The 23,342-nt window shown below is 44.6% G+C and overlaps 2 protein-coding genes across 5 annotated transcripts; both read left to right on the plus strand.

The window, feature by feature from the left end:
• The first annotated feature begins 1,147 nt into the window (after positions 1–1,147).
• On the plus strand, positions 1,148–12,531 carry LOC123624551 (zinc finger protein 586-like). Of its 4 annotated transcripts, none has more exons than XR_006730162.1 (4): positions 1,148–1,373; positions 5,301–5,427; positions 7,215–8,971; positions 12,445–12,531. XR_006730162.1 is itself a non-coding variant. In XM_045532476.1 (3 exons), exons 1-3 carry the CDS (start codon positions 1,341–1,343, stop codon positions 8,495–8,497), a joined length of 1,443 nt encoding a protein of 480 aa, XP_045388432.1. In that variant the 5' UTR covers positions 1,148–1,340; the 3' UTR covers positions 8,498–9,125. The 4 variants fall into 4 exon arrangements, 2 of the variants coding, with proteins under 2 accessions (XP_045388432.1, XP_045388433.1); XR_006730163.1 differs by lacking the exon at positions 12,445–12,531 and having other exon boundaries at positions 7,215–8,763; positions 8,874–9,125; XM_045532476.1 differs by lacking the exon at positions 12,445–12,531 and having other exon boundaries at positions 7,215–9,125.
• Positions 12,532–16,020: 3,489 nt separating this feature from the next.
• LOC123624552 (zinc finger protein OZF-like) lies at positions 16,021–21,617 on the plus strand. The gene is made up of 4 exons (XM_045532478.1): positions 16,021–16,528; positions 17,666–17,792; positions 19,123–19,896; positions 20,256–21,617. The coding sequence occupies exons 1-4, from the start codon at positions 16,496–16,498 to the stop codon at positions 20,963–20,965; spliced, it is 1,644 nt and encodes a 547-aa protein (XP_045388434.1). The 5' UTR covers positions 16,021–16,495; the 3' UTR covers positions 20,966–21,617.
• Positions 21,618–23,342: the final 1,725 nt, after the last annotated feature.

Consider the following 23,342-nt stretch of genomic DNA (forward strand, 5'->3'; position numbering starts at 1 on the left):
AAAACATATGAAAAAGATAAAAATGTTAATAAATTGGACACAATAATTAACTCTGCAGGTAAGAGAGATGTCTTAGGTGGGAACCATAGACAGAGATCTATTTTGTAGTCCTCCTTCAGGGTGGCCTAACATCCTCCTCTATCTTTAAAAAAAATTTTTTTTTTTTTATTTCAGCATATTACAAGGGTACAAATGTTTAGGTTATGTATATTGCCTTGCCCTACCCGACTCAGAGCTTCAAGCGTGTCCCTCCTCTATCTTTTTTATCATCATGTATCTGGAATATTTTTTGTCTTGACCCTGAACAAACCTACACAGACCGGGGTGGGGGTGGGGGTGGGGGTGGGGCATGTAAAGCTTGAGACTACATGAATTCGACTACAACACGATAATGCTTATTAGCTTCAGCTTCCAGTGGACCTAATTTGTGTCTGAATGACTCTATGGAATAAAGTCGATTTGTGGCTTTTGAAAGCATCTTAAATGATATTTTATTGGAGATGAGGTTTTGCTCCGTCACCCAGGCTGGAGTGTAGTGGCATGATCATAGCTCACTGCAGCCCTGAACTCCTGGGCTCAAGCAATCTTCCTGCCTCAGCTCCCAGAGTACCTGAAACCACAGGTGCAGGCCACCACACCAGCTACTTTTTTGTTGTTTTTCTGTAGACAGGGTCTCGCTATGTTGCCCATGCTGGTCTCCAACCTCGAGCCTCAACCTAGCTTCCATCCTAGGCCTCCCAAAATCCTGAGATTACAGGCCTGAGCCACGCGCCCAGCCTCCAATGATATTTCAAATTCTAGGAAGAAGCTGAGCATCACAGACTCTGAACTAGTAAGTTCCCAAACACCTGGGAAATCAGTTGCACACGGTACCCCGAGAAATGTGATTAAGGGCCCTTCTAAGAAAGGAAGCCTCTCCTCTGCACTTGGACCTGGAGTTGGCGTCCCTCACAGTGGCGCTTAGCCCTTTCTCCTGGAAGCCTGATGGCGGCCACCTCGCCCACGCGCTGTGCATCTACGGGAACTACATTATCCAGAATGCTCTCCGCGGAGCGGAATTGTCGTTGAGCCAATGAAGCCTCAGAACAGAGGCGCTTTTGCGGAAGGCACGTAACGTCCGGTCGGGACTTCCGGCGTCCTTCTTGCGGCGGCCATTTTGGCTTGTCTTGGGTGCATCGCGTAGTGCTGGGTCTGAACCGATGTGACAGGATTGAAAAAGTGCAAGAGGAGTGGTCGTGCTTGCTGCGCAGAGGCGGATCTGAGGCTCGGTGAGGCCGGTAGCCGTGATCCGCGACAGGCCGGGGATAGGGACCGCCGTGACCCGTCCCTCCCAGAGTCCCATGGCGGCGGCCGAGCTGAGGGACTCGGCTCAGGTAAGTGCCGCGTCCCCTGGGCCTCACTCGCCCTTACCCTACTCAGACAATAAAGCCCCAGTGAGGAGCGCCTGATCGCGTCTCTGCAGCCCAGGTCTCTGTCCTCGACAGTGAGGCGCTCAGGGTGGGGTCCTTATTTCTGCCATTAAATAGGATGTGGTGTGGGAGAGTGTGACAGGCAGAGGGACTGGCAGGTGCAAAAGCTCGTAGGTGCGACTGAGCTGGGAGGATTCGTAACTCCTGGACGTTTTGTGTCTACGGGGAACAAAGATTGTTAGGCAGACTTACTTTTTCGGTAGCACGTTGAAGGTTGTACTTGCATTTTGAGGACTCTGGCAGCCATGGAGAGTTTTGAACAAAGGAGGACTCTATATACCTTGGGGTTTTAAAAATTTCCCAAGAGATGTTCAGAAGAAGAACAGAGTAGAAGGAAGTGATGAGCGTGTTGAGGCATTGCGAGGTTAAATATTTGTTCAAGGTTATATAGCTATTAAGAGGTGGCATTTGGCGTAAAGCACTGAGCCAAGAGGTTAAAGAGCCAGCCTGAGGTCACTTGGTTCCGGGACTAAAAGGTTACAGAGAGGCCTGAGTCCATGAAATCCCACCATGGACACATTCCTGAATGGCCTTGCCTTTTTGCACATCTTCTCATGACTGCAGAAGTGCTTAAGGAACCCACACAAGGAGGGCATGTTCTAGTTCCTCACTGGCCCTGACTCCCACCCTCATGTTGTCTAGATTGTGGTGTCCTGGGCCTCTTAAGTGCCTTTTCTCCAGTCCTTTGATCTGGGGATCTTGGAGAAACGCCAAACCCAGGGCCCTATGTCTGTGGTACAGGTTATGGGGAGGTATTTTCATTTCTGTCAACTGATGCAAATACATGTAGACGTTAACCCAGGAGTTGATACTGGGATATGCAAATACTTAGAGGACAAACTGATTAGAGGAGGGAGGTGATGTTACCTAGGTCTTAACAGGCTCTATTTGGTTGCAGAGTGGAGAACAGAATGTCGACTTGAAGGAGGTGGAAGGAAGATTAGAGTGGAGGCTCCTGCCATAGTTCACATGAGAGTTAATGGACCAGAGTTGTGGCTTAGGAGATGTGGCTGGATTCTGGATTCATGTTTTTTAAAGAGGCAACTAGATTTTCTAATGAGACCAGTGAGGGCTTGAAAGAGAGGATTTAGGAATGACCCCAGCAGTTCGCCACCTTCCCGCTCCTCCCCTTAAAAAAAAAGAAAAGAAAAGAGTAATGACCCCAGGGCTTTTGGTCTTAGCAGCTGTAGCAATGGAAGCTGCATCAACTGTGATGAGCAAGTTGCTGTTAGCTATAAATATTCACTGAGGATTTCAGGAGGTTTGTTCTGGCAATTCTAAGGAGAAAAAATCCAAACTGTTTTCCTTTGCTCTCCTCCCACAACAGTCAACATAGAATAATTCTGTGACCAGATAGATGTGTGTGGAGGGTTTTCCCCACACACCAAGTAGTTCTACAGAGGACACCAGCTGGGCGTCCTTCAATTCAATTCCAACATGGTCTACAGGTTGAGGGCTCAGTCCCACAAGACTGCCCCCCCCAACTTCTGGTACCAATCACAAGCTCCAGGATGTTTTGCCTGTGCTTCTGATTAACCTGCTATAAATCTGTGTCCCATGACCCCTTCCTTAAGTTCCACTAATTTGCTAGAGCCAGTCACAGAACTTAGGGAGACACTTATGTTTACTGGTTTATTATAAGGGATATTACAAATGATAAAGATGAAAAGGTGCATAGGGCAAGGCATGGGGGAAGGGGCCCAGAGCTTCCATGCCCCGCCTGGTTGTACCAGACTCCTGGAAGCTCCCTGAACTCTGTCCTTTTGGATTTTTATGGAAGCTTTATTACATAGGCATGATTGGTTAAATCATTTGCCATTGCTGATAAACCTAAACATCAGCTCCATTTCCCTTTCTGGAGAATTGGGGGTTAGGATGAACTTCCCAGCCCTCTGATCCTGCCTTAGTCTTTTCCAAGACCAGCCCTCATCCTGAATTTACGCCAGGGGCTGCCAGCCACCAGTGGAGTCATTTGCATAGACAAAGACATCAGTTATGAGATTCCAGGGATTTTAGTTGTGTGCCACAAAGGGAGATGAAGACCAAGTATATATTTCATAATATCATAGCTTCATTAAGAATCTGAGATGTTTTAGAAACCACTAAGTGGAAGTATCAAATAGGCAGCTGAACACATCGTTGGGATATCTGGGCAAGGGTTGATAATGGAGACATCCAGTATATGGTAGCTACTGTGTGGACCAAGGTTAGTGAGCCATGGGCCACATTTAGGAGGGTCAATCTTTAGATTATAGTGGTAAAGCTATTAGGGGAACAATAAGGAGAAGTTGGGGCTCTTGCTTGGGTACCTGGGTGATGGTTATTGACCTTTGGAAACATAGGTGAGGGAGGTAAGTGACCATAAAGGAAGATGTATCAGACAGCATAGTTTGGCAGGGGACGTAGGCTTTTAGGGAGAGAATAGACATGAAAGGGATGCAGAAGCATGGAAGTAATTGAAGGGAGATGACACTCAGGTTGGAGCTTGTGCTTATTCACCACTCTGTGGATTTCCCAAGATTTTGTGACAACTTTGGTGGGGTCTGAGGTGTTTTACTCACCCTGGTGGATTAGGTCAAAGGCATATATGGTTACCTGTGACAGTCCATCAGCCTGGGGTGGGTGACCAATGGGTCTGGGCTTTAAATGGGATTACGTGGACAGTGGAAAGTCATAATTTCTGAGGGAATAGCAAATGCAGCACAGAAATGGGATGGGGCTGTGGCTACCTGAAACCATATGTGGTTCTGTGTGGCTATGGATTCATGCACCGAGGTCTTCATAGAATGATTTGGGGCTACCACTGCTATTGAGAAGCATTGGAATTCTGTGGCAATTTTGGATTCTGTTTGAATTTGCCAAGCATACTGTAGGTGATGTCAGACACGTTGTGGTGTAAGGCCAAAAATGAAGGCGAAATATGATGTGCCACATTGACATCTGGTGATGTTGGTGTGACCTAAAATGGTCTGATTGCAAATCCCCTTCCCACTCTATTCTCTTGGTTAATGTATCCTAGCCCAACACAGCTTTTGTCAAGGGTCCAGGCAGAGTTTCTGATTATTCCTTTTTAGTGGGTTTCAATTTCATTCCTACCCACAGTTTTTCAAACAAGCCAATTGCATCCTTCCAAAGGAATCAGGGACCATCACACTCTCTTCATCCTACAGAACTTGCATCCAGCACTCCCTGGTTGCTCACTTTTATCCATAGTGCAACCCCCATGTACTCCTCTGTGGTGAGTGGTGTCCTCCTCTCTCTCTCAGGTTGTCAGTATATTTGATTAACGAGCTGATGTTGATGATATCTGTCCAATGTCAGGAGTCATGTGTTTTGCCATCACTGTAATCCAGGGTGAGAATACTACGCTTATCAGTAGAAGGAAAAGTAGGGGATTAAAATACTTGTGGAGATGCCAAAGAGAGGCTAATGATGGAGGTTAGGTGGGAATGGCCATGGACATGTGTTGGTGGTGTCCAAGGATGGCTGGGACATGTATGTAGAGAGGGAGTATGTCTGATGGCCCTAGGGCACTGCATTGGGATTATGTGACATTCGCTGTACCAGAGGAATTACTGATAAAGAGAGGGTGGATCTCTTTATGTCAGAGCTACAGCTTAGCTACTTATGTGTGCACCTGCCTCTTGTTGCTGATGGTTGTACACTGTGATCAGTGGGCTCACGAGGACACAGTGGCACCAATGGGAAAGTTTCTCCTCTAAGTTGGGGACCCTGGGGGGAGGTTGGACAAGGGTAGGTATGTGGGGGAAATGGATTGTGGGTCCTAAGCAGAGGGGCTGTTTGTGGTTTCATCTGTCCCCATCATAACAGAGCAGTGTCACCTTTGAAGACGTGGCTGTGAACTTTTCCTGGGAGGAATGGAGTCTTCTTAATGAGGCTCAGAGATGCCTGTATCGTGACGTGATGCTGGAGAACTTGACACTTATAACCTCCCTGGGTAAGGCCCTTACACTTATCCCTATGACCTGAGCTAGTCTCTACCCTTCCCCTTTTTCCCCATTGGCAAGACTTTCTCACCTCAGGAACATGAACACAACTTCTTTCTTCACTTCTCTAGTTATGTTCTGTAGTTGTTAGGACTGGGGTGTGGGTAGTGCCGTCTCCTCTCCTAGAACGGCCCCAACACCTGCTTTCCTGCAGACTCCCAGGGAAGGATTCAGGGTCAGGATCTTGCAGTTACCCTAATATATCCCATGTTGCTTGCCTTCTCGCTGTCTGGGTGACTGCAGATCCAAGGCTCCTGTCTGTCCCAGGTTCTGTTTCCCTCCTTTATCTACATTTGTTCCTGCCTGCCTATACTAGGAATTGCTGTCACTGACATGGTCACTATTTACATGGACCACAGCCTATTCTTGCAACACCTTCCTTCAAAATTCTTTTTGTAGTATTTTGCTGGGTGCAATGGCATGTACCTGTAATCCCAGCTACTCAGATGTGGGAGGATCCCTTGAGTCCAAGGGCTCTAGGCCAGCCCAGGCAACATATTGAGATCTCATCTCTAAAAATAAATAAATATATAGGGCTGGGCATGGTGGCTCACACCCATAATTCTAGCACTTTGGGAGGCTGAGGCAGAAGGATTGCTTGAGGTCAGGAGTTCGATGGAGATAGCTTGAGCAAGAGCGAGACAGCTTGAGCAAGAGCGAGACCTTGTCTCTACAAAAAATAGAAAAATTAGCCAGGCATGGTGAAGTGCATACCTGTAGTCCAAGCTTCTTGGAAGTCTGAGACAGAAGGATTGTTTGAGCCCAGGAGTTTGAGGTTGCAGTGAGCTATGGTGATGCCACTGCAGGCTAGCCCAGGTGACAGAGAACCTGTCTAAAAAAAAAAGAAAGAAAGAAATTCTTACAGTATTTAGTGTCCTTTCCTGTGGGATATCAAGTGCTAGATTTTTCTGAGCCAGTGTTGGCTGTTCATCTGTCCTGTCTTTCTCTTACTACTTACATCGTCCAGGTCCTATGTATGCATTCATGGTGGTGACGAGATGGAGAGCCCTTGGTTGTCTTGAAAATGCAAATGAATCCAGCCCCAGCAAGATGTGCTTAGAGACAGCCTGGTTCTGAGGAGTGGCACGTAAATAAGGGCATGATGCCAGAGCTTTTGTTCAAATCAAGCCACAAACCTTTTCTGTTTGACTAGTATTTTGGAGCCAGTACAGGTAGCCCCATATTTATTCTGTCTTCCCCATTCTTGAGAGTTTGCCAATTTGTTGGTCCTACACCTTGTCACTTCTGCTGTTATATCCAGCTGAGGACTAATCTTCACATCTCTAAACTCCACGTCTTACCTGTTTTTCTTACTGCTCCATCTGCAGTGGTCTTCAACATTGGCTCATACATTTTGTATTATGAAGCACATACCCATTCTTAAACAGTCCCTGACAAAAGACTGCTGTGTTGCAGTCATATTTTCTTGGGTGTGGACATATTCTTCCAAGTAGTACTCATATGTCATCAACAGATAAGGTCCTGCAGACAAGTTGTTTGCAGAGGACCCTGCCTTTACTCTGTTACATAGTATGGTCATGCCCTTCACATCATGAGGCCTCTTACATTTTGTGAGTTGATAATGACTGAACAGCCCCAACCTCAGCCTGAACCCAATTCCTTGTGCCTGCAAACAATCCCATGGACTAGTTTTTTGGTTTGTCAGACTTACTTGTGGATGGGCTGCACACTCTCAAGAAAGTCAACATGTACTTCACCAGCATTTCCTTGCTTTTAGGTTATTGGCATGGAGGGGAAGATGAGGCAGCACCCTCTAAGCAGAACAGTTGTATACACGTATACAAAGACCAGAGTATTCACGGTGGACAAACGCCTTATGAGTATGGGGAATGTGGGAAATTATTTAAGACCAAGTTCAATCTCACTGAACACAGAAGAGTTCACACTGGAGAAAGACGTTATGAGTGTAGTGAATGTGGGAAATCCTTTGCTCAAACCTCTAGTCTTATTAAACACAAGCGTGTTCACACTGGAGAAAGGCCTTATGAATGCAGCGAATGTGGGAAATTATTTCGCCAAAATGCTGCACTCCATGTTCATCAGAGATTTCATACTGGACAAAAGCCTTATGAGTGCAGTGAATGTGGAAAATCATTTCATCGAAGCTATTCACTCTTGCAACACCGGAGAATTCACACTAGAGAAAGGCCTTATGAGTGTAGTGAATGTGGGAAATTTTTCAGCCTAAGGTCTAACCTCATTCACCATCAGCGAGTTCACACTGGAGAAAGACCTTATGAGTGTGGGCAGTGTGGGAAATCCTTTAGCAAAAGATCTATCCTCATTACACATCAGAGAGTTCACACTGGAAAAAGACCTTATGAGTGTAGTGAATGTGGGAAATCTTTTGCTTATACTTCTAGTCTCATTAAACACAGGAGAGTACATACTGGAGAAAGGCCTTATGAGTGTAGTGAATGTGGGAAATTATTTCGCCAAAACTCTGCACTCCGTGTTCATCAGAGATGTCATACTGGACACAAGCCTTATGAGTGCAGTGAATGTGGAAGATCATTTCACCGAAGCTCTTCACTCTTGCAACATCGGACAGTTCACACTAGAGAAAGGCCTTATGAATGTAGTGAATGTGGGAAATGCTTTGCCCAAACTTCTAGTCTTGTTAAACACAGGAGAGTTCACACTGGAGAAAGGCCTTATGAGTGCAATGAATGTGGCAAAACCTTTGCTGAAAACTCCAGTCTCATTAATCACAGGAAAGTTCACACTGGAGCAAAGCCTTATGAATGCAGTGAATGTGGGAAGTTCTTTGCTTATATCTCTAGTCTCATTAAACACAGGAGAGTTCACACTGGAGAAAAACCTTATGAGTGCAGTGAATGTGCGAAATCCTTTGCTGAAAACTCCAGTCTCATTAAGCACATGAGAGTTCACACTGGAGAAAGACCTTATGAATGCAGTGAGTGTGGAAAATCATTTCGTCACAGCTCTTCACTCCTTCGACATTGGAGAGGTCACACTGAAGAAAAGCCTCATAAATGAAGTAAATTTGGGAAATTCTTTAGCCAAAACTCTAGCTTTATTATGCACAGAAGTACTCCCACTGAGGAAGTAGCTTTTGAGTGCAGTGAATGTGAGAAAGCCTTCAGCCTTCTCTTATTGGGTACCAGAATATTCAACTGAGAGAAGCAATGTAGATGTACAGGGCATGGTATTTCGTGTTCAGTATAAAACTGGGGGAGATCCCTTGTGAGGGAGTCATCTGCCTAAATTGAATGTCATACGTCGAATATCTGCGTAAATTCCAGGTATGTAGGAGCTACATTGCATTTTTCACCCTGCCCAGGTCGGTCCCTTGCCAGGATGATATGACTGCTAGTTCTCTGGCAAAAACCATTTCACTTCTACCAATTGGCAGGTTTTGCAGGTGCCTACAGTGTGTCATTCACCCACCTCATCAGGTTCCAGACAGAAGTAAACTTCAGTCATCTTCCATTCACTTCACCAAAAAGATTTGTAAGTAGCTTTATTACTCATTTCTTTCTCTCTGAGGAGTTAGGCCATGGACCTGACCCAGAGGATTCTTCTGGTTTCTTCAAAAGATGGACTACCTTTTTCAGGGATCTTGTGGATCTTGCAGGATGATGATGATGATGATGATGATGACGATGATGATGATGATGATTTTAACATTATTTGTAGAGAAGGAGTCTCACTATGTTGCTTGGACTGGTCTCAAATTCCTGGCCTCAAGCTCACAGGATACTTGAGATGGAATTTTCTACCTTCTCAGTCACAAACCCAAGACAACCTGCCTTGCATTGCTTTGGTTTGTATTATAATGAAGGCCTTATTGTTTAAGACACCTTCAATCTTGGGAGTTGTATTCACTATATAGGGTGGCTTGAAAACTAGGTTTGCTACCATGAGGGAATGAATAGCTATTGTTGAGATCACTAAATTTTGTGTGCTTCAGAATATAGCTTTCTCAAAAGCTTCAGAATATAGGTTTTGCTCCAGTTTTGGCCTAGTTACAGTGCTTCCCAAGGTCTCCAAAGAAACATTTCAGGACTTTTTAGTCCCTATTTTAGCCTGAATACTACAATAATTTGTGAGCTCATAGGTCAACCTGAGAAGGGGGCAATTTTTGTCACAACCTCTGGTGGTTCTGAGAGCAACATAAAATTTTTCTCTTGTTCACAAGGGATATTCTGTGTTCAATACTGGTGAGAGTAGCTTCACAGGTTGTAAGGTTATTGGGGGAATAATAATTTTTATAGAAACTGCATTTAGAGGCAATGGATGAGACTGCACAAAGTGGTTAGAATGTGCCTCTTTTTGTAGGGCACCCACAGTGATCCAATCATCATGGCTGTGAAGGATTACATATAGAAATTCTCAGGACCTCCTGAATTTTGAATATTGTGTAGCTGGGGTTAGTGTCAAAGAAAATAATCTGAAGGTTTTGTGGATTCCTGTAGCCTTTTTGGGCTGTTCACCTCAAGGCCATTCCTGCATTGGCAAGAGGGAGAGATAAGGATAAGGGAGCTCTCTTAGACCAGCATGTGGCCTACATTCTTTCTTGAATCGTCAGGAATTGGTCTTCAATGGTTATCATATTTTCATTACCACTGAGGATAGTTGCTTCACTGAGGTCATGAGGAAAGAAGTGATAAACAATATAGAGTTAATAATTTTTCAAAAATCACAAGTCTAGATTTTTATTTTGAAAAACATTTTTAAAGCTTTGTTAAGGTGTAAATGACATTTAACCAACTGCACATTTTCAAACAGTACAATGTGATAAGTTTTGACATTCATATAAACCCATGAAACTGTTGTCACAATCATGATAATGAGCCATCACCTTCATATTTCCCTGTAGGCTTTTAATAATGTCTTCCTCTCTGCCCTCCTTGCCTTCCAGACAACTATTGGTATATTTTGCCTTATCATAGATTATATTTTCTAGATTTTTATATGATTGATATAATAAAGTATTTAGTCTTTTTATTCCTGGATGCTCTCCTGTGGCATATTTATTTTGAGATTTATCAATGATGATATATGAGTAGTTCATTCTTTTTACATTGCTGAGAAGTATGTTTTGAAATACTGTTGTTTGTATATTCATCCATTTGTTTATGCATCCTTAAATTGTTTCTCATTTTTGGCTGTTATAAATAAAACTACAGACATTTGAATACAATTCTTTATATAGTTATGTTTCATTTCTTTTGTGTTAATATCTTGGGGTTCTATTATTGGGTCATAAGGGTAGACAAATGTATAGCTTTTTTTTTTTTTTTTTTGAGACAGAGTCTCACTCTGTTGCCCAGGCTAGAGTGCTGTGGCATCAGCCTAGCTCACAGCAACCTCAAACTCCTGGGCTCAAGCAATTCTACTGCCTCAGCCTCCTGAGTAGCTGGGACTACAGGCATGCACCACCATGCCCGGCTCATTTTATGTATATATTTTTAGTTGTCCAGCTAATTTCGTTCTGTTTTTTTTGTAGAGACAGGGTCTCGCTCTTGCTCAGGCTGGTCTCAAACTCCTGAGCTCAAACGATTCGCCCACCTTGGCCTCCTAGGTGCTAGGATTACAGGCGTGAGTCACCACGTCCGGCCAAATGTATAGCTTTTTAAGTAACACTAAAGTGTGCCCTAAAATTAATATGGTTGTTACCTTTTGTATTACTACCACCTGTGCCCAAGATTTCTACTTCTTATTTTTACCTATAAAGAGTAAGTATAGTCTTTTAAAATGTTACCACTTTTAATAAGTTGGTATGCCTTCTTTGGTAAAATGTCTATTTATCTTTTGCTTTTTTTCAAAAAAATGAATTTTATCTGTTTCCCTTTTCATGAAAAAATAAGAAAACAGTGAAACAAAAAAGACATATTGAAACTCATTCACTCCTCAGTGATGAATGACACTTCTTTGCTGTAAGGAATACTTGTTTCCAAAACCACAGGAGTTGTGAGCATTTTGTGTGGAGGAATCAGGATCCCAAAGCAACCATATGTATAGATTACAGGGCAGTGAAACAATATGATGCTGTGATATTATGAGATAGATGTTTTTGTTCACAATTCCTGGCTCATAACTCCCACAGCCCTTGTTATAATGTTGGAGTCCTTTAGGCCTCAGAAAACAGAATCTCCCTCTCTGACCTTCTATCCTCCTTTAACCTGCTCATTTTTCTCCTCAAGGAAGGAATTTTTGCTCACCTTCTGGCTTAGAGCTGGCCATAAAGTTTCTCTGACCTTCCTTGTCTAAATGTAGGTCATAAGGCCCTCATTTCAGAAGGGCTCCTGGCCTATACCTGGGAGAAAGGAATTCTTCACAGAGAGGCCAAGAAGAATCTGATCAGACAGGCCTTGCTGGGTTTCCCTACTCAGTCTGTTTTCCTTAGATCATACTCTTTTTGTCCAATCACATTTCTACACAGTTCGTGCTCCAGGCATGCCTCCCCAATGAAGTCTCCATAAAAGGCCCAAGAGGACAGGATATGGAGAACTTCCAGATAGCTAAACATATGAAGTTTCCTGGAGTGTGGTGCACCTGGGGAGGGCATGGAAGCTCTGAATCCCTTCCCTCATATGTCACTCTATGCATCTCTTCATCTGTATCATTTGTAATATTTATAATTAACTGGTAAACGTGTTTCCCTGAGTCCTATGAGCCCCTTTAGCAAATTAATCAAACCCAAGGAGATTGTTGGGATTCCCGATTTATAACTGGTCAGTCAAAACACAGGTTCTGGGACTTGTGATTTGCATGAGAAGTGGGGGGACAGTCTTGGGGACTAAGCCCTCAAACTGGGGTATGTGATGCTATCTGCAAGTTGATAATGTTGAAGCTCATGCCCACTGGAGAATAGCTTGGTGTGGGTGGAAAACCCCCCATACATCTGATCACACAACTGTTCTGTGTTGATTGCTCTGGTGTATGAGCAGAGGAAAAATTGTTTGTTCTTTTCTACACAGATGCCATGATGATACAACAGTTAAAAGGCCAAGAATATGGGAGGCCGAGGCGGGTGAATCGCTCGAGGTCAGGAGTTTGAGACCAGCCTGAGCAAGAGCGAGACTCCATCTCTACTAAAAATAGAAAGAAGTTATATGGACATCTAAAAATATATGTATAAAAAAATTAGCCGGGCATGGTGGCACATGCCTGTAGTCCCAGCTGCTCCGGAGGCTGAGGCAGAAGGATCGCTTGAGCCCAGGAGTTTGAGGTTGCTGTGAGCTAGGCTGACGCCATGGCACTCTAGCCAGGGTGACAGAGCGAGACTCTGTCTCAAAAAAAAAGGCCAAGAATAACTTGTAATACAATTGTGTTACTCTGTGCTGCTACAACAAAATACCTGAGACTGGCTTTTGTTTTGGGGTTTTTTTTTTTTGTTTTTTGTTTTCCAGGGATGGGATCTTGCTCTTCTCCCCAACAGAAGTGCAGTGACTATTTGCAATTATAGTGCTCTGCAGCCTTGAATTCCTAAGTTCAAGTGATCCTCCCACCTCAGCCTCCTGACTAGGTGGACTAGGGATGAACAGCGGCTCTAAATTCCCAAAATTTTTACCAGCTAATTTATAGTTTTGTAGTGTCAAAAAGGCAAATATAGCCAGACATGGTGGTTGCACCTGTAATCCCAGTACTTTGGGAGGCCGAGAAGAGAGAATTGCTTGAGGCCAGGGGTTCAAACCAGGCTGGGCAACATAGTGAGACCCCATCTCTACCAAAAATAAAAAAAATTCAGCCAGGTGTGGTGATATGCACCCATAGTCCCAGCTACTCAGGAGACTGAGGCAGGAGGATCACCTGAGCCCATGCATTCATGGCTACAGTGACCTATAATCATGCTACTGTACTCTAGCCTCAAAAAGGGAGGGGGGCACAAAATTACAACAAATTTAGTTTAAATATCTTACTTGGTGGCCGGGCGCGGTGGCTCACGCCTGTAATCCTAGCACTCTGGGAGGCCGAGGTGGGTGGATCGCTCGAGGTCAGGAGTTCGAAACCAGCCTGAGTGAGACCCCGTCTCTACTAAAAATAGAAAGAAATTATCTGGCCAACTAAAAATATATATAGAAAAAGTTAGCTGGGCATGGTGGCGCATGCCTGTAGTCCCAGCTACTCGGGAGGCTGAGGCAGTAGGATCGCTTAAGCCCAGGAGTTTGAGGTTGCTGTGAGCTAGGCTGATGCCATGGCACTCACTCTAGCCGGGGCAACAGAGTGAGACTCTGTCTCAAAAAAAATAAAAAAAATAAAAATAAAAAATAATAAATATCTTACTTGGCTTTATCAGGCAATACTTCATTCCATAAAATAGAATAAGTGTTCTTTTGAACCACATAGAGAAGGTAGTTTTGTGAACAGGAAAAGACTAGAAAGCTAGCTGAAGGAAAGAACAAAAATCAGATTGATCATTCCAAAGTTACTCTTCTTGTAAGAGGGAAACAGCGAGACAAAACAATAGAAAAACAATGGATTGGTTAACAACAGTTTACTTTTTTGGGAAAGTATTAAAGCAGAGGGACTTGCGTTATCATTGAAACTGGCCTGCTTGGGAAATTCGGCTGTTATTTCTGTCTCCTGATTTCTGAGAAGTTCAGATAACAACTTAGTTTGAGTTTGGTGATGCAGAATTTTAGCATAGGTGACTCCGTTTTGGTTTTCGGTCTGATCTGTTGGGGCCTAGTGCAGAGGCTTAGTCCAAAACAGTGGCCTCCTCTATGTTTTGTGTAATAGTAGCAATTTCAGAATTACACCAATTGTGCTTGTTGACATATCTTCACTGACACTGAGACTCTTATTTATTATTTATTTATTTATTTATTTATTTATTTATTTATTTATTTATTCATTGATTGTTTTTCTGATGTAGAACCCACTGAATGACAGTGTAAGAGAAACTCTTACAAGGACTGAGAAAGATCTATCAAAGATCCAAAACAGAGGGCTTGGGGTTTAGACACTGGGATACTTTTTTCCTCCAATATTGAGGCATTCACATCAGAAGAGGAAATGAAAGCAGTTTCTCTTCTACAGGTGTATTTCCCATGTAGTAACTGGGTTTAATCAGGTATGAATACAGAATCATGAAGGATATTTTCAGGCATAGTTCATTTACAATATCCTCCTGAACTTCATTTGCTCAGTACTTGCCCCAGTTTTTGGGCTGTGAACTCCCAGAGCAGGTGAATCAGCATTAATTGTACAAATCTGGTCACCTTGCTGGAGGTTTACATGGCCTGAAGGAAGGGCCCTTGCAGGGACCTAGAGGCAGTGAGAAAGTAGCGATGAGCTCACCTCACTCACTGTATTCAGCCAGCAGCCAGTTTTTAAAAAAGTGAAAGTAAATCTTGAATTAGATTTTAGAGAAAGGAAAAAAATGACTCTTAATGAATCAAAAACTAGACTATGGGAAACGATCTGGTGTGTGGTATAACATACTAATAGCATTGATCATTCACCATTTTGTGGTAAATTAGATTGGTTTAAAGATGGTCTGCCGCCAGGGGAGGTGGCTCATGCCTGTAATCTTAGCACTCTGGGAGGCTGAGGTGGGAAGATCACTTGAGGTCAGGAGTTCAAGACCAGTGTGAGCCCTGAGCAAGAATGAGACCCCATCTCTACTAAAAATAGAAAAAATTAGCCAGGCATGGTGGCATGTGCCTGTTGTTCCAGCTACTCAGGAGGTTGAGGCAGGAGGATCGCTTGAGCCCAGGAGTTTGAGGTTGCTGTGAGGTAGGCTGATGCCATGGCACTCTACCTAGGGTGACAGAATGAGACTATCTCAAAAAAAAAAGGGAAAAAAGAAAAAAAAATGAAATCTTCCTACTTTGTTCGCATTTCCGTAAGTCCAACCCCATGCCTCTGCACCAGACCTCCTTGTCAACTGTCTTCTCAACTTTTCCTTCCTTGTCAGAGAAGATCGTCATTGGCTGATGGGATGGAATCTACAGATATTGTCACCTTGGGATATTTATTCTTCCACACAAAATGTTGCTTCTCCACTGTCTTTCAGGGGCACCCCAAGTGTAGCTGTGATGCAGCCACCATGCATTTTCCTTGCACCCACAAACCAAGATGTCCCATGCAGAACCAGAACTCCTCCAGCTGACTGCACAGAACACCAAGATAGCCATTGCAGTGAGCTGTTCCCACTGTGGTTATGACACGGGTACTGGATACCTGCTCATGCAGCTAATTTATGTTCTCTAGAACTGCTCAGGCTCAATCCAGGCTGTATATGACTTATAGTGGGATACAGTAGGGCCCCTTGGACTTTATTATTTCTTTGGTCAAGAGAACTCTGCTCATGGTGTGGAATGCATGGAGGAGATTTGATACCCCATCCTCTAAAGTTTAGCATCTTACTGGCCGGGAAGAAACTGCCTCTCCCAGGATTAGCTAATTACTCAAGAGGTAATAATAAGAACCTTGCCTGGGATCGTGCCTTTTTTTTTTTTTTTTTTAATTTCAAACAGGGTCTCCCTATGTTGCCCAGGCTGGTCTCAAACTCCGGGGCAAAATTAATTCTCCCACCTCAGCCTCCCAAGTAGCTAGGTAGGTGGGATTACAGAGGCTCACCACCATGCCCTGCAAGCATGCCTTTTATATGCAAACCAACCAATCCCAAATCCGTATACCCGACCACTTGCTTTATTTAACTCTCATAGACCAAGCCGGAGTCCGCTGAGGAGCACCCCGACTCGAGGCTTATGGATCTGTGGGAACTACATTACCCATAATGGCCTGCGTCCGTGATGTTTCCGGGAGGGGGCATAGTAAATTCAGGCGGGACTTCCGGGTCCTCGCGACGGTCGTTTTGGCTTTTCTCCGGTCCTTTCACCCTGTCCGAGGATCCGGAGCTCTGGTTCGGAACCAGAGTGACCGAACCGAGAAGGCGCGAGAGGATTCGTCGTCTCCGCGGCACAGAGGCGGGTCTGAGGACCTGAGACGCTGCCGCCCGGGGTGACCTGGCCACGGTCGGGATAGAAACCTCCACTCCGGCCCCTCTCTGCCCAGAGTTCGATGGCCGCGGCCGCGCTGAGGGACCCGGCTCAGGTCAGTGCCGCGCCCTCCGTCCTCACCTTCACCGAAGTCCTCAAGCCCCGAGTGAGAGGCTCCCTCTCAAGTCCCTGCAGCCCAGGCTCCTGTTTCCAGGACAGGGAGTTGCTCGCCGGTGGGGTCCCTATTTCTGACATTCAGTTTGATCGGAGTAGGGGGTGGAGAATGTGACAGGCAGAGGGACCGGCAGGTGCAAAGGCTTGGAGGTGAGACTGAGCCGGCAGGATTCTGGAAACCTGGAGTCCGTCTTGTTCTGTGAGGACCTGTATGGGGCCGAATTAAGCCTGGAATAGCAGAGTGACAGTTGTACTTTCATTGTTAGGATTCTGGAAGCCACGGAGAGTTTTGGGCACAAAAGAGACACCATCTACGTTAGGATTTTTAAAAAGTTTTCCAAAGGCTGTTCAGGACTGGAGTGGGGGTGATGAGGGCATTGAGACACTGGGAGTTTGAATCTTTGTTCAAGATCACACAGCTGGTAAGAGGTGACACTGAGCACTGAGGCACAGTGGTTAGACATTCAAGTGAATGAACCTGAGAAATGATCATCAGGTTATGGTGGTAAAGCTGTAGGGGAACCAGGAGGGTGGGGGGTGTGGACTGGATCTCTTGTATCGGTACCTGGGTGATGATATTAGCCTTCAAAAACACAAGTGAGGCACATAAGTGGCCCTGAAGGGAGGATGGATGGACAATACAGTTTGGCAGGTGGGCAGTGAGGTGGTGGTGGCCATGGGCTTGGGGCTGTAGTGTACAGAGATGTGTAGGATATGCAGTCTAAGGAATGATGTGCACTTGGAGAGGGAGTATGAGATGTCTCCAGGGCCCTGTTATTGGGAGTTCCATGACCTTGGACATTCTAGGAGTATTGCTTGTCAGGAGAGGGTGGTTGCCTCTTTGCCAGACCCACAGTTTACATATCTATTTGTCCATTTCCCCTTGTTTCCAGCAACTGAACCCAGTGATCAGTGGGCCCACAAGGAGACAATGGTGCCAATGGCACCAAGGCCTTGTTTCTTTTCTGAGTTGGGCAGTTTTGGAGCAGGATGGTCATAGGGTAGATGTGTGGAGGAAGGGATTGTGGGTCCTCAGGAGAGGGGCTGTTTGTGGTTTCATCTGTCCCCATCCTGGCAGGGCACTGTGACCTTTGAAGATGTGGCTGTGTGCTTCTCCTGGGAGGAATGGGGTCTCCTTGATGAGGCTCAGAGACAGCTATACCGTGATGTGATGCTGGAGAACCTGGCTCTTATAACCTCCCTGGGTAAGGTCCTCATACCCACCTCTGTACCCTGTGATAGTTTCTGCCCATCTTTTTCCCGGGGACGGGTCTATCCTCACATCTGGACTATAGGCACTGTTTTCTTCCCAGTTCCCCGGGTAGGGGCTGTGGTTGGTTGGTAGAACTGAGGTGTGTGCACTGTTCTCTCCTCTCCTTGAGCAGCCCCAACATCTTCTACCCCTAAGCCTCACAGGGGAGGATCCAGAGTCAGGAGTCTTGCAGTCACCCTAGTGGATCCTACCTTGCTTGCCTTCTCCCTGGCCAGGTGACCTTCCCACATCTAAGTACCATTCCCAGGTACTACCTCCCTTCTCTAACTAACATTCTTCACCTTTGGTTGTGCCAGAAACTCTTAGACCATCTCTTAGATGGTCACTACTTAGGTAGACCAAGGGCTGTTCTTGCAGGATCTTCTTTTAAGGCTCTTTTTGTTATATTTAAGTTTTTTTCTTTTGGGCTGTCATGTGCTGAGTTGTGCTGGGCCATTACTGGCTGCACATTTGTTCTATCTTTCCCTTAGTACTTACCTTATCCACACTCAATGTAGTTCCTCATCAAGGGGGTGGTATGGCAAGCTCTTGGTGATTAATAGGGTGGATGTGTATCAGCTATAGCTAGATGAGCTCAGACGGACCCTAGCCCTGAGGAATGGCACCTGGGGAGGGCATGCCTTCAGAACTGGGTTCAAATTATACCAGAAACCTATTTTGTTTGACTAGTCTTATGGTGCCAGTGACAGCCACGTCATTACTGCCTTTCCTTCCCTGTTCTTTACACTTAGCTGCCTTATCCATTCTCCTGTTTTTCACTTCTCTTACAGCTAGCTCTGGGCCAATCCCCACATCGTTGGACTCTACATCTCACTAATTTTTCCCACTGTTTCATCTGCTGTGCTCTCCAACTTTGGCCTCAACATACTGTGTCATGGGATGTTGCGCATATTTTCAAACAGTTCTTGAACACGAGGACTTCCCTGTTGCAGGCAGATTTTCTTGGGCTGGAATACACCCTTCTATAGAGTGCTCAGGTGTCTCCAGCAGATGAAGACCTGCTGAAAGTTGTTAGCAGAGGAATGAGCCGTGAACCTTGCCTCTCCTCCCTGTGTTATACCCCAAGTTTGTCTTTTACCTCTTGAGGCCTCCCCCTTCTGTGGCTTTTAGGGGCCCAGTCTCATCCTCAACTTGAAACAAACCTCCTATCCTGCAGACAATCCCATGGACTTCTTCCTATGTGTGTTAAACGGAGATCTGTAATGGGGATGTCTCCTCCTACAATGTCAACGTGCACTTCACTGTCATTTCTTTGCTTTTAGGTTGTTGGTGTGGCGCAGAGGATGAGAAAGCACCTTTAGAGCATAGTGTTTCTGTAGAAGGAGTGTCACGGGTCAGGATTCCCATGTCAAGACCGTCTCCTCAGAAGGCCCACCCCTGTGAGATGTGTGGCCCAATCTTAAAAGACATTATTCATTTGACCGAGCATAAGGGAGCACATCAAGGGCAGAAATTGTACATGTGTTGGGCATGTGAGAAACGATTCTATTTCAGTACAAATCATCAGTGCCAGAAACAGCACACTGGAGAGAAACCCTTTGGAAGCGATACGAACAGGGTATCATTTGTGAAGAGCTGCACATCCAGTGAGTCACAGAAGTCCTTTGCCTGCAGGAACATTGGGAAGGATTTCCCAGCCAGCTTGGGATTTCTCCAGCAACTGGCCACTCATGCCAGCGAAAAGTCAAATAGCAGAACCCCATGTTGGGCTGCCTTTCAAAGGGGAAAAACCCATTACAACTGGGGAGGATGCAGCAAAGCCTTTAGCTGCAAACACACACTGGTTCATCATCGGAGAGCCCTCACTAGAGAAAGAGGTTACATTTGCAATGAATGTGGGAAGTCCTTTAGCCATAAATCCAGCCTCATTAAACACCAGAGAGTTCACACTGGAGAAAGGCCTTATAAGTGTGGGGAATGTGGCAAGTCCTTTAGCCAAAGCTCCAACCTCTTTCAGCATTGGAGAGTTCATACTGGAGAAAGGCCTTATGAGTGTGGGGAATGTGGGAAATCGTTTAGCCAAAGCTATAGCCTTAATAACCATCGGAAGGCCGGGCGCGGTGGCTCACGCCTGTAATCCTAGCACTCTGGGAGGCCGAGGCGGGCGGATCGTTTGAGCTCAGGAGTTCGAGACCAGTCTGAGCAAGAGCGAGACCCCGTCTCTACTAAAAAATAGAAAGAAATTATCTGGCCAACTAAAAATATATATACATAAAAATTAGCCGGGCATGGTGGCGCATGTCTGTAGTCCCAGCTACTCGGGAGGCTGAGGCAGTAGGATCGCTTAAGCCCAGGAGTGTGAGGTTGCTGTGAGCTAGGCTGACGCCACGGCACTCACTCTAGCCCAGGCAATAAAGTGAGACTCTGTCTCAAAAAAAAAAAAAAAAAAAAAAAAATAACCATCGGAAAGTTCATACTGGAGAAAGGCCTTATGAGTGCAGTGAATGTGGGAAATCCTTTAGCCAAAGGTCCAACCTCATTCAACATCAGAGAATTCATACTGGAGAAAGGCCTTATGAATGCAGCAAATGTGGGAAATCCTTTAGCCAAAGCTCTGCATTAATGCAACACCATAGTGTTCACACTGGAGAAAGGCCTTATGAGTGCAGCGAATGTGGGAAATATTTTACCTACAATTCCAGTCTCATAAAACACCAGAAAGTTCACACTGGGTCAAGGCCTTATAAGTGCACTGAATGTAGGAAATCCTTTAGCCAGAATTGCAGCCTCATTCTACATCTGCGAGTTCATACTGGAGAAAGGCCTTATGAGTGCAGTGAATGTGGGAAATCTTTTAGCCAAAGGTCTGCACTCCTTAAACACCAGAGAGTTCATACTGGAGAAAGGCCCTATGAGTGCAATCAATGTGGGAAAACTTTTAGGCGAAGCTCCAACTTCAGTGACCATCGGAGAGTTCACACTGGAGAAAGGCCTTATGAATGTGGCCAATGTGGAAAATCTTTTAGCAAAAGCTCAGGTCTCACTCGGCACCAGAGAGTTCACACTGGCATAAAGTCTTATGAGTTTGTTGGATATAAGAAAGCCATTAGCCAATGGCCTTACCTCATTGGGTACCACAAAGTTCAGGTGGAAAAAACACCTTAGATGTACTGGGTATGTGATATTTTCTTGTTGAGTATAACAACACTGGAGGTGATCCCTTATGAGAGTGCCATCTGCTTGAATTGAACCTCATTCATTTAAACATCCACAAAAATTCCAGGTGTGTGGGAAGTTTTAAGGTGCTGTATTGTACTTTTAAACCTGCTCGGGGTCACTGTCAGTATTGTAGTTCTAGCCATTTGACCTCTGGCACCTGGCAGGAACCCACAATGTGCATTGTTCACTGACCTCAGTACGCTTTGGGAAGTAAACCTGTGTGTTCTCCTTTTTGTAGGATGAATTTGTGAGAAGCCTGAGCACTCGCTGCTTTCTCATTTCTTTCTGATGAGTCAGGGCATGAATATGACACATTTTTGGCCCAGAGGACTTGATATGAGTTCTGCTGATGAGTTGAAAAGATGGGCTACCTTTTTCAGGGATATTGTTGGCTTCATGTGATTCTAGTAATGATGTTTTCCAGCCTCCAATTTACTAGCCCAGAAAAAGCCTGTTTCTTCTTGCTCTGGTTTCTGTGGTAATAAAGACTTTATTTTTTAAGCCACCTTTAAGCTTGAGAATACAGTTTATTTTATGGGGTGCTTTGAAAACAATAGGATTCTGCCAGAATGATTGGAGTAACAGCTTCTGTGAGTATCTCAAACTTAGTGTGTCTCAGAGGGGACAGAATTATGGCAGAAAATAGTTCTTTCTCCAGGTTGGTCCTGGTTTGCATTGCTGCCCAGTACTTCCAAGGAAAGAGTTTTTCCTCCAAGCAAGGACTTTGTCCATATTTGTAGCCTGAATGCTGTAATATTTTGTGGGTTCATAACTCACCCTGAAGAGGGGAATTGTGAAAACCTTCAGTACTTCTGGGAGCAGCATGGAACTCACTCATGGACTCTACTTCTCCTGAGGTTGATTGTGACATCTCAGAAAGGGAGGCCACTGTTCACATCACAGACCATGTAGGACCACCAGGAGCTCATCAGGTGGCCACCCAAAGTGGGGAAAAAAAGTTGGGGAAGAGACATGAGACATGAAAGAACAGGTTTTTTTTTTTTAAAAAAAAAATCCTATTTTTTTCTGTAATCCCAGCACTTTGGGAGGTCAAGTCAGGAGGATTTCTTGAGGCCAGGAGTTTGAGACCAGCCTGAGCAACAGTGAGACCCCCTCTTTCCCAAAAATAGAAAAATTAGCCAATGTGGTGGTGCATAGCTATAGTCCCAGCTACTCGGGAGGCTGAGGCAGGAGGATCACTTGAACCTAGGAGTTTGAGGTTGTAGTGAGCTATGATGATGCCACTGCAGTCTAGCTTGGGTGACAGAGCAAGACCCTGTCTCAAAAAAAAAAAAAAAAAAAGAAAACAAAAGATTGCATTTTATAATCTCACATCTTAGTCAGCATCTGTCACAGCCTCTATCATTAACTAGTGCAAACTCACAGCTAACAGTACACATGAACTGACTCTTTAAAAGGGTTACACAATTGTGACCTAATAGTAAATTAAACTTGATATTTATGATAGGTTGAATAAGATATCCAGATATCAATTCTTAATCCCCAGGATTTGTAAATATTACTTTGTATGGCAAAAGGGATTTTGCAGATGTGGTTAAATTAAGAGGTTTGAAATGGGGTGATTATTATGGATTATCTGGTGGGCCCTAAGTATAATCACAAGTGTCTTCATAAGATGGAGGCAGAGGGATATTTGACTACAGAAGAGGAGAAGGCAAAGTGATGAGAGATGCAGGCTGATGCAGCCACCAGAAGCTGGAAAAGGCAAGAAAATGATTTTGCCCTGGAGACTACAGAAGGAATCAGTCCAGCTCTTACCTTGATTTTAGCCTGTTAAGACTCATTTCAGACTCTTGGCTTCCATAGTTATAAGAGAATACATTTCTATTGTTTTAAGCCACTAAATTTATTACAGGAGCAATAGGAAATATTTTATACAAAGAAAAGGTGAATTTCCTGTTAGCCTGCAATGAGGAGCCGTATTTGTAAGGCACAGTCTCCATTAACAAAGCTAGAGCTTGTCTTACTTAGGGTTTTAGGAAATTTGGTATTCAGGACTTGGTGTAGTTTCAGAAGTGGGAATGTTTAAGGTTGGAAGGACTTTTGGCTCTGCCATTTGGTTCACAAGTTTCCTTTCAGTAACAGAGCCACTTTAGTGAGGCACTTGTTGATTGGCTGTTGGCTAGGAGAAACCGTCTCTCATTGGCTTTCTGTTCTTTTTTTTTTAATCATATTCAACTCCAATTCTTTTTTCTTTTCTTCCTTCCTTCCTTCTTTCCTTCCTTCCTTCCTTCCTTCCTTCCTTCCTTCCTTCCTTCCTTCCTTCCTTCCTTTCTTTTTTTTTTTCATCATATTCAACTCC

This window comes from Lemur catta, chromosome 19 (genome assembly GCF_020740605.2).
Source record: "Lemur catta isolate mLemCat1 chromosome 19, mLemCat1.pri, whole genome shotgun sequence".
Classification (NCBI taxonomy): Eukaryota; Metazoa; Chordata; class Mammalia; order Primates; family Lemuridae; genus Lemur; species Lemur catta.

Bases quoted from the DNA above. Each gene is read 5' to 3' on its own strand.
- LOC123624551 (XM_045532476.1), top strand. From the start codon at position 1,341: ATGGCGGCGGCCGAGCTGAGGGACTCGGCTCAG. The intron at 1,374-5,300 runs GTAAGTGCCGCG...CCATCATAACAG, and splicing joins AGCTGAGGGACTCGGCTCAG to AGCAGTGTCACCTTTGAAGA. The intron at 5,428-7,214 runs GTAAGGCCCTTA...CCTTGCTTTTAG, and splicing joins GACACTTATAACCTCCCTGG to GTTATTGGCATGGAGGGGAA.
- LOC123624552 (XM_045532478.1), top strand. From the start codon at position 16,496: ATGGCCGCGGCCGCGCTGAGGGACCCGGCTCAG. The intron at 16,529-17,665 runs GTCAGTGCCGCG...CCATCCTGGCAG, and splicing joins CGCTGAGGGACCCGGCTCAG to GGCACTGTGACCTTTGAAGA. The intron at 17,793-19,122 runs GTAAGGTCCTCA...CTTTGCTTTTAG, and splicing joins GGCTCTTATAACCTCCCTGG to GTTGTTGGTGTGGCGCAGAG.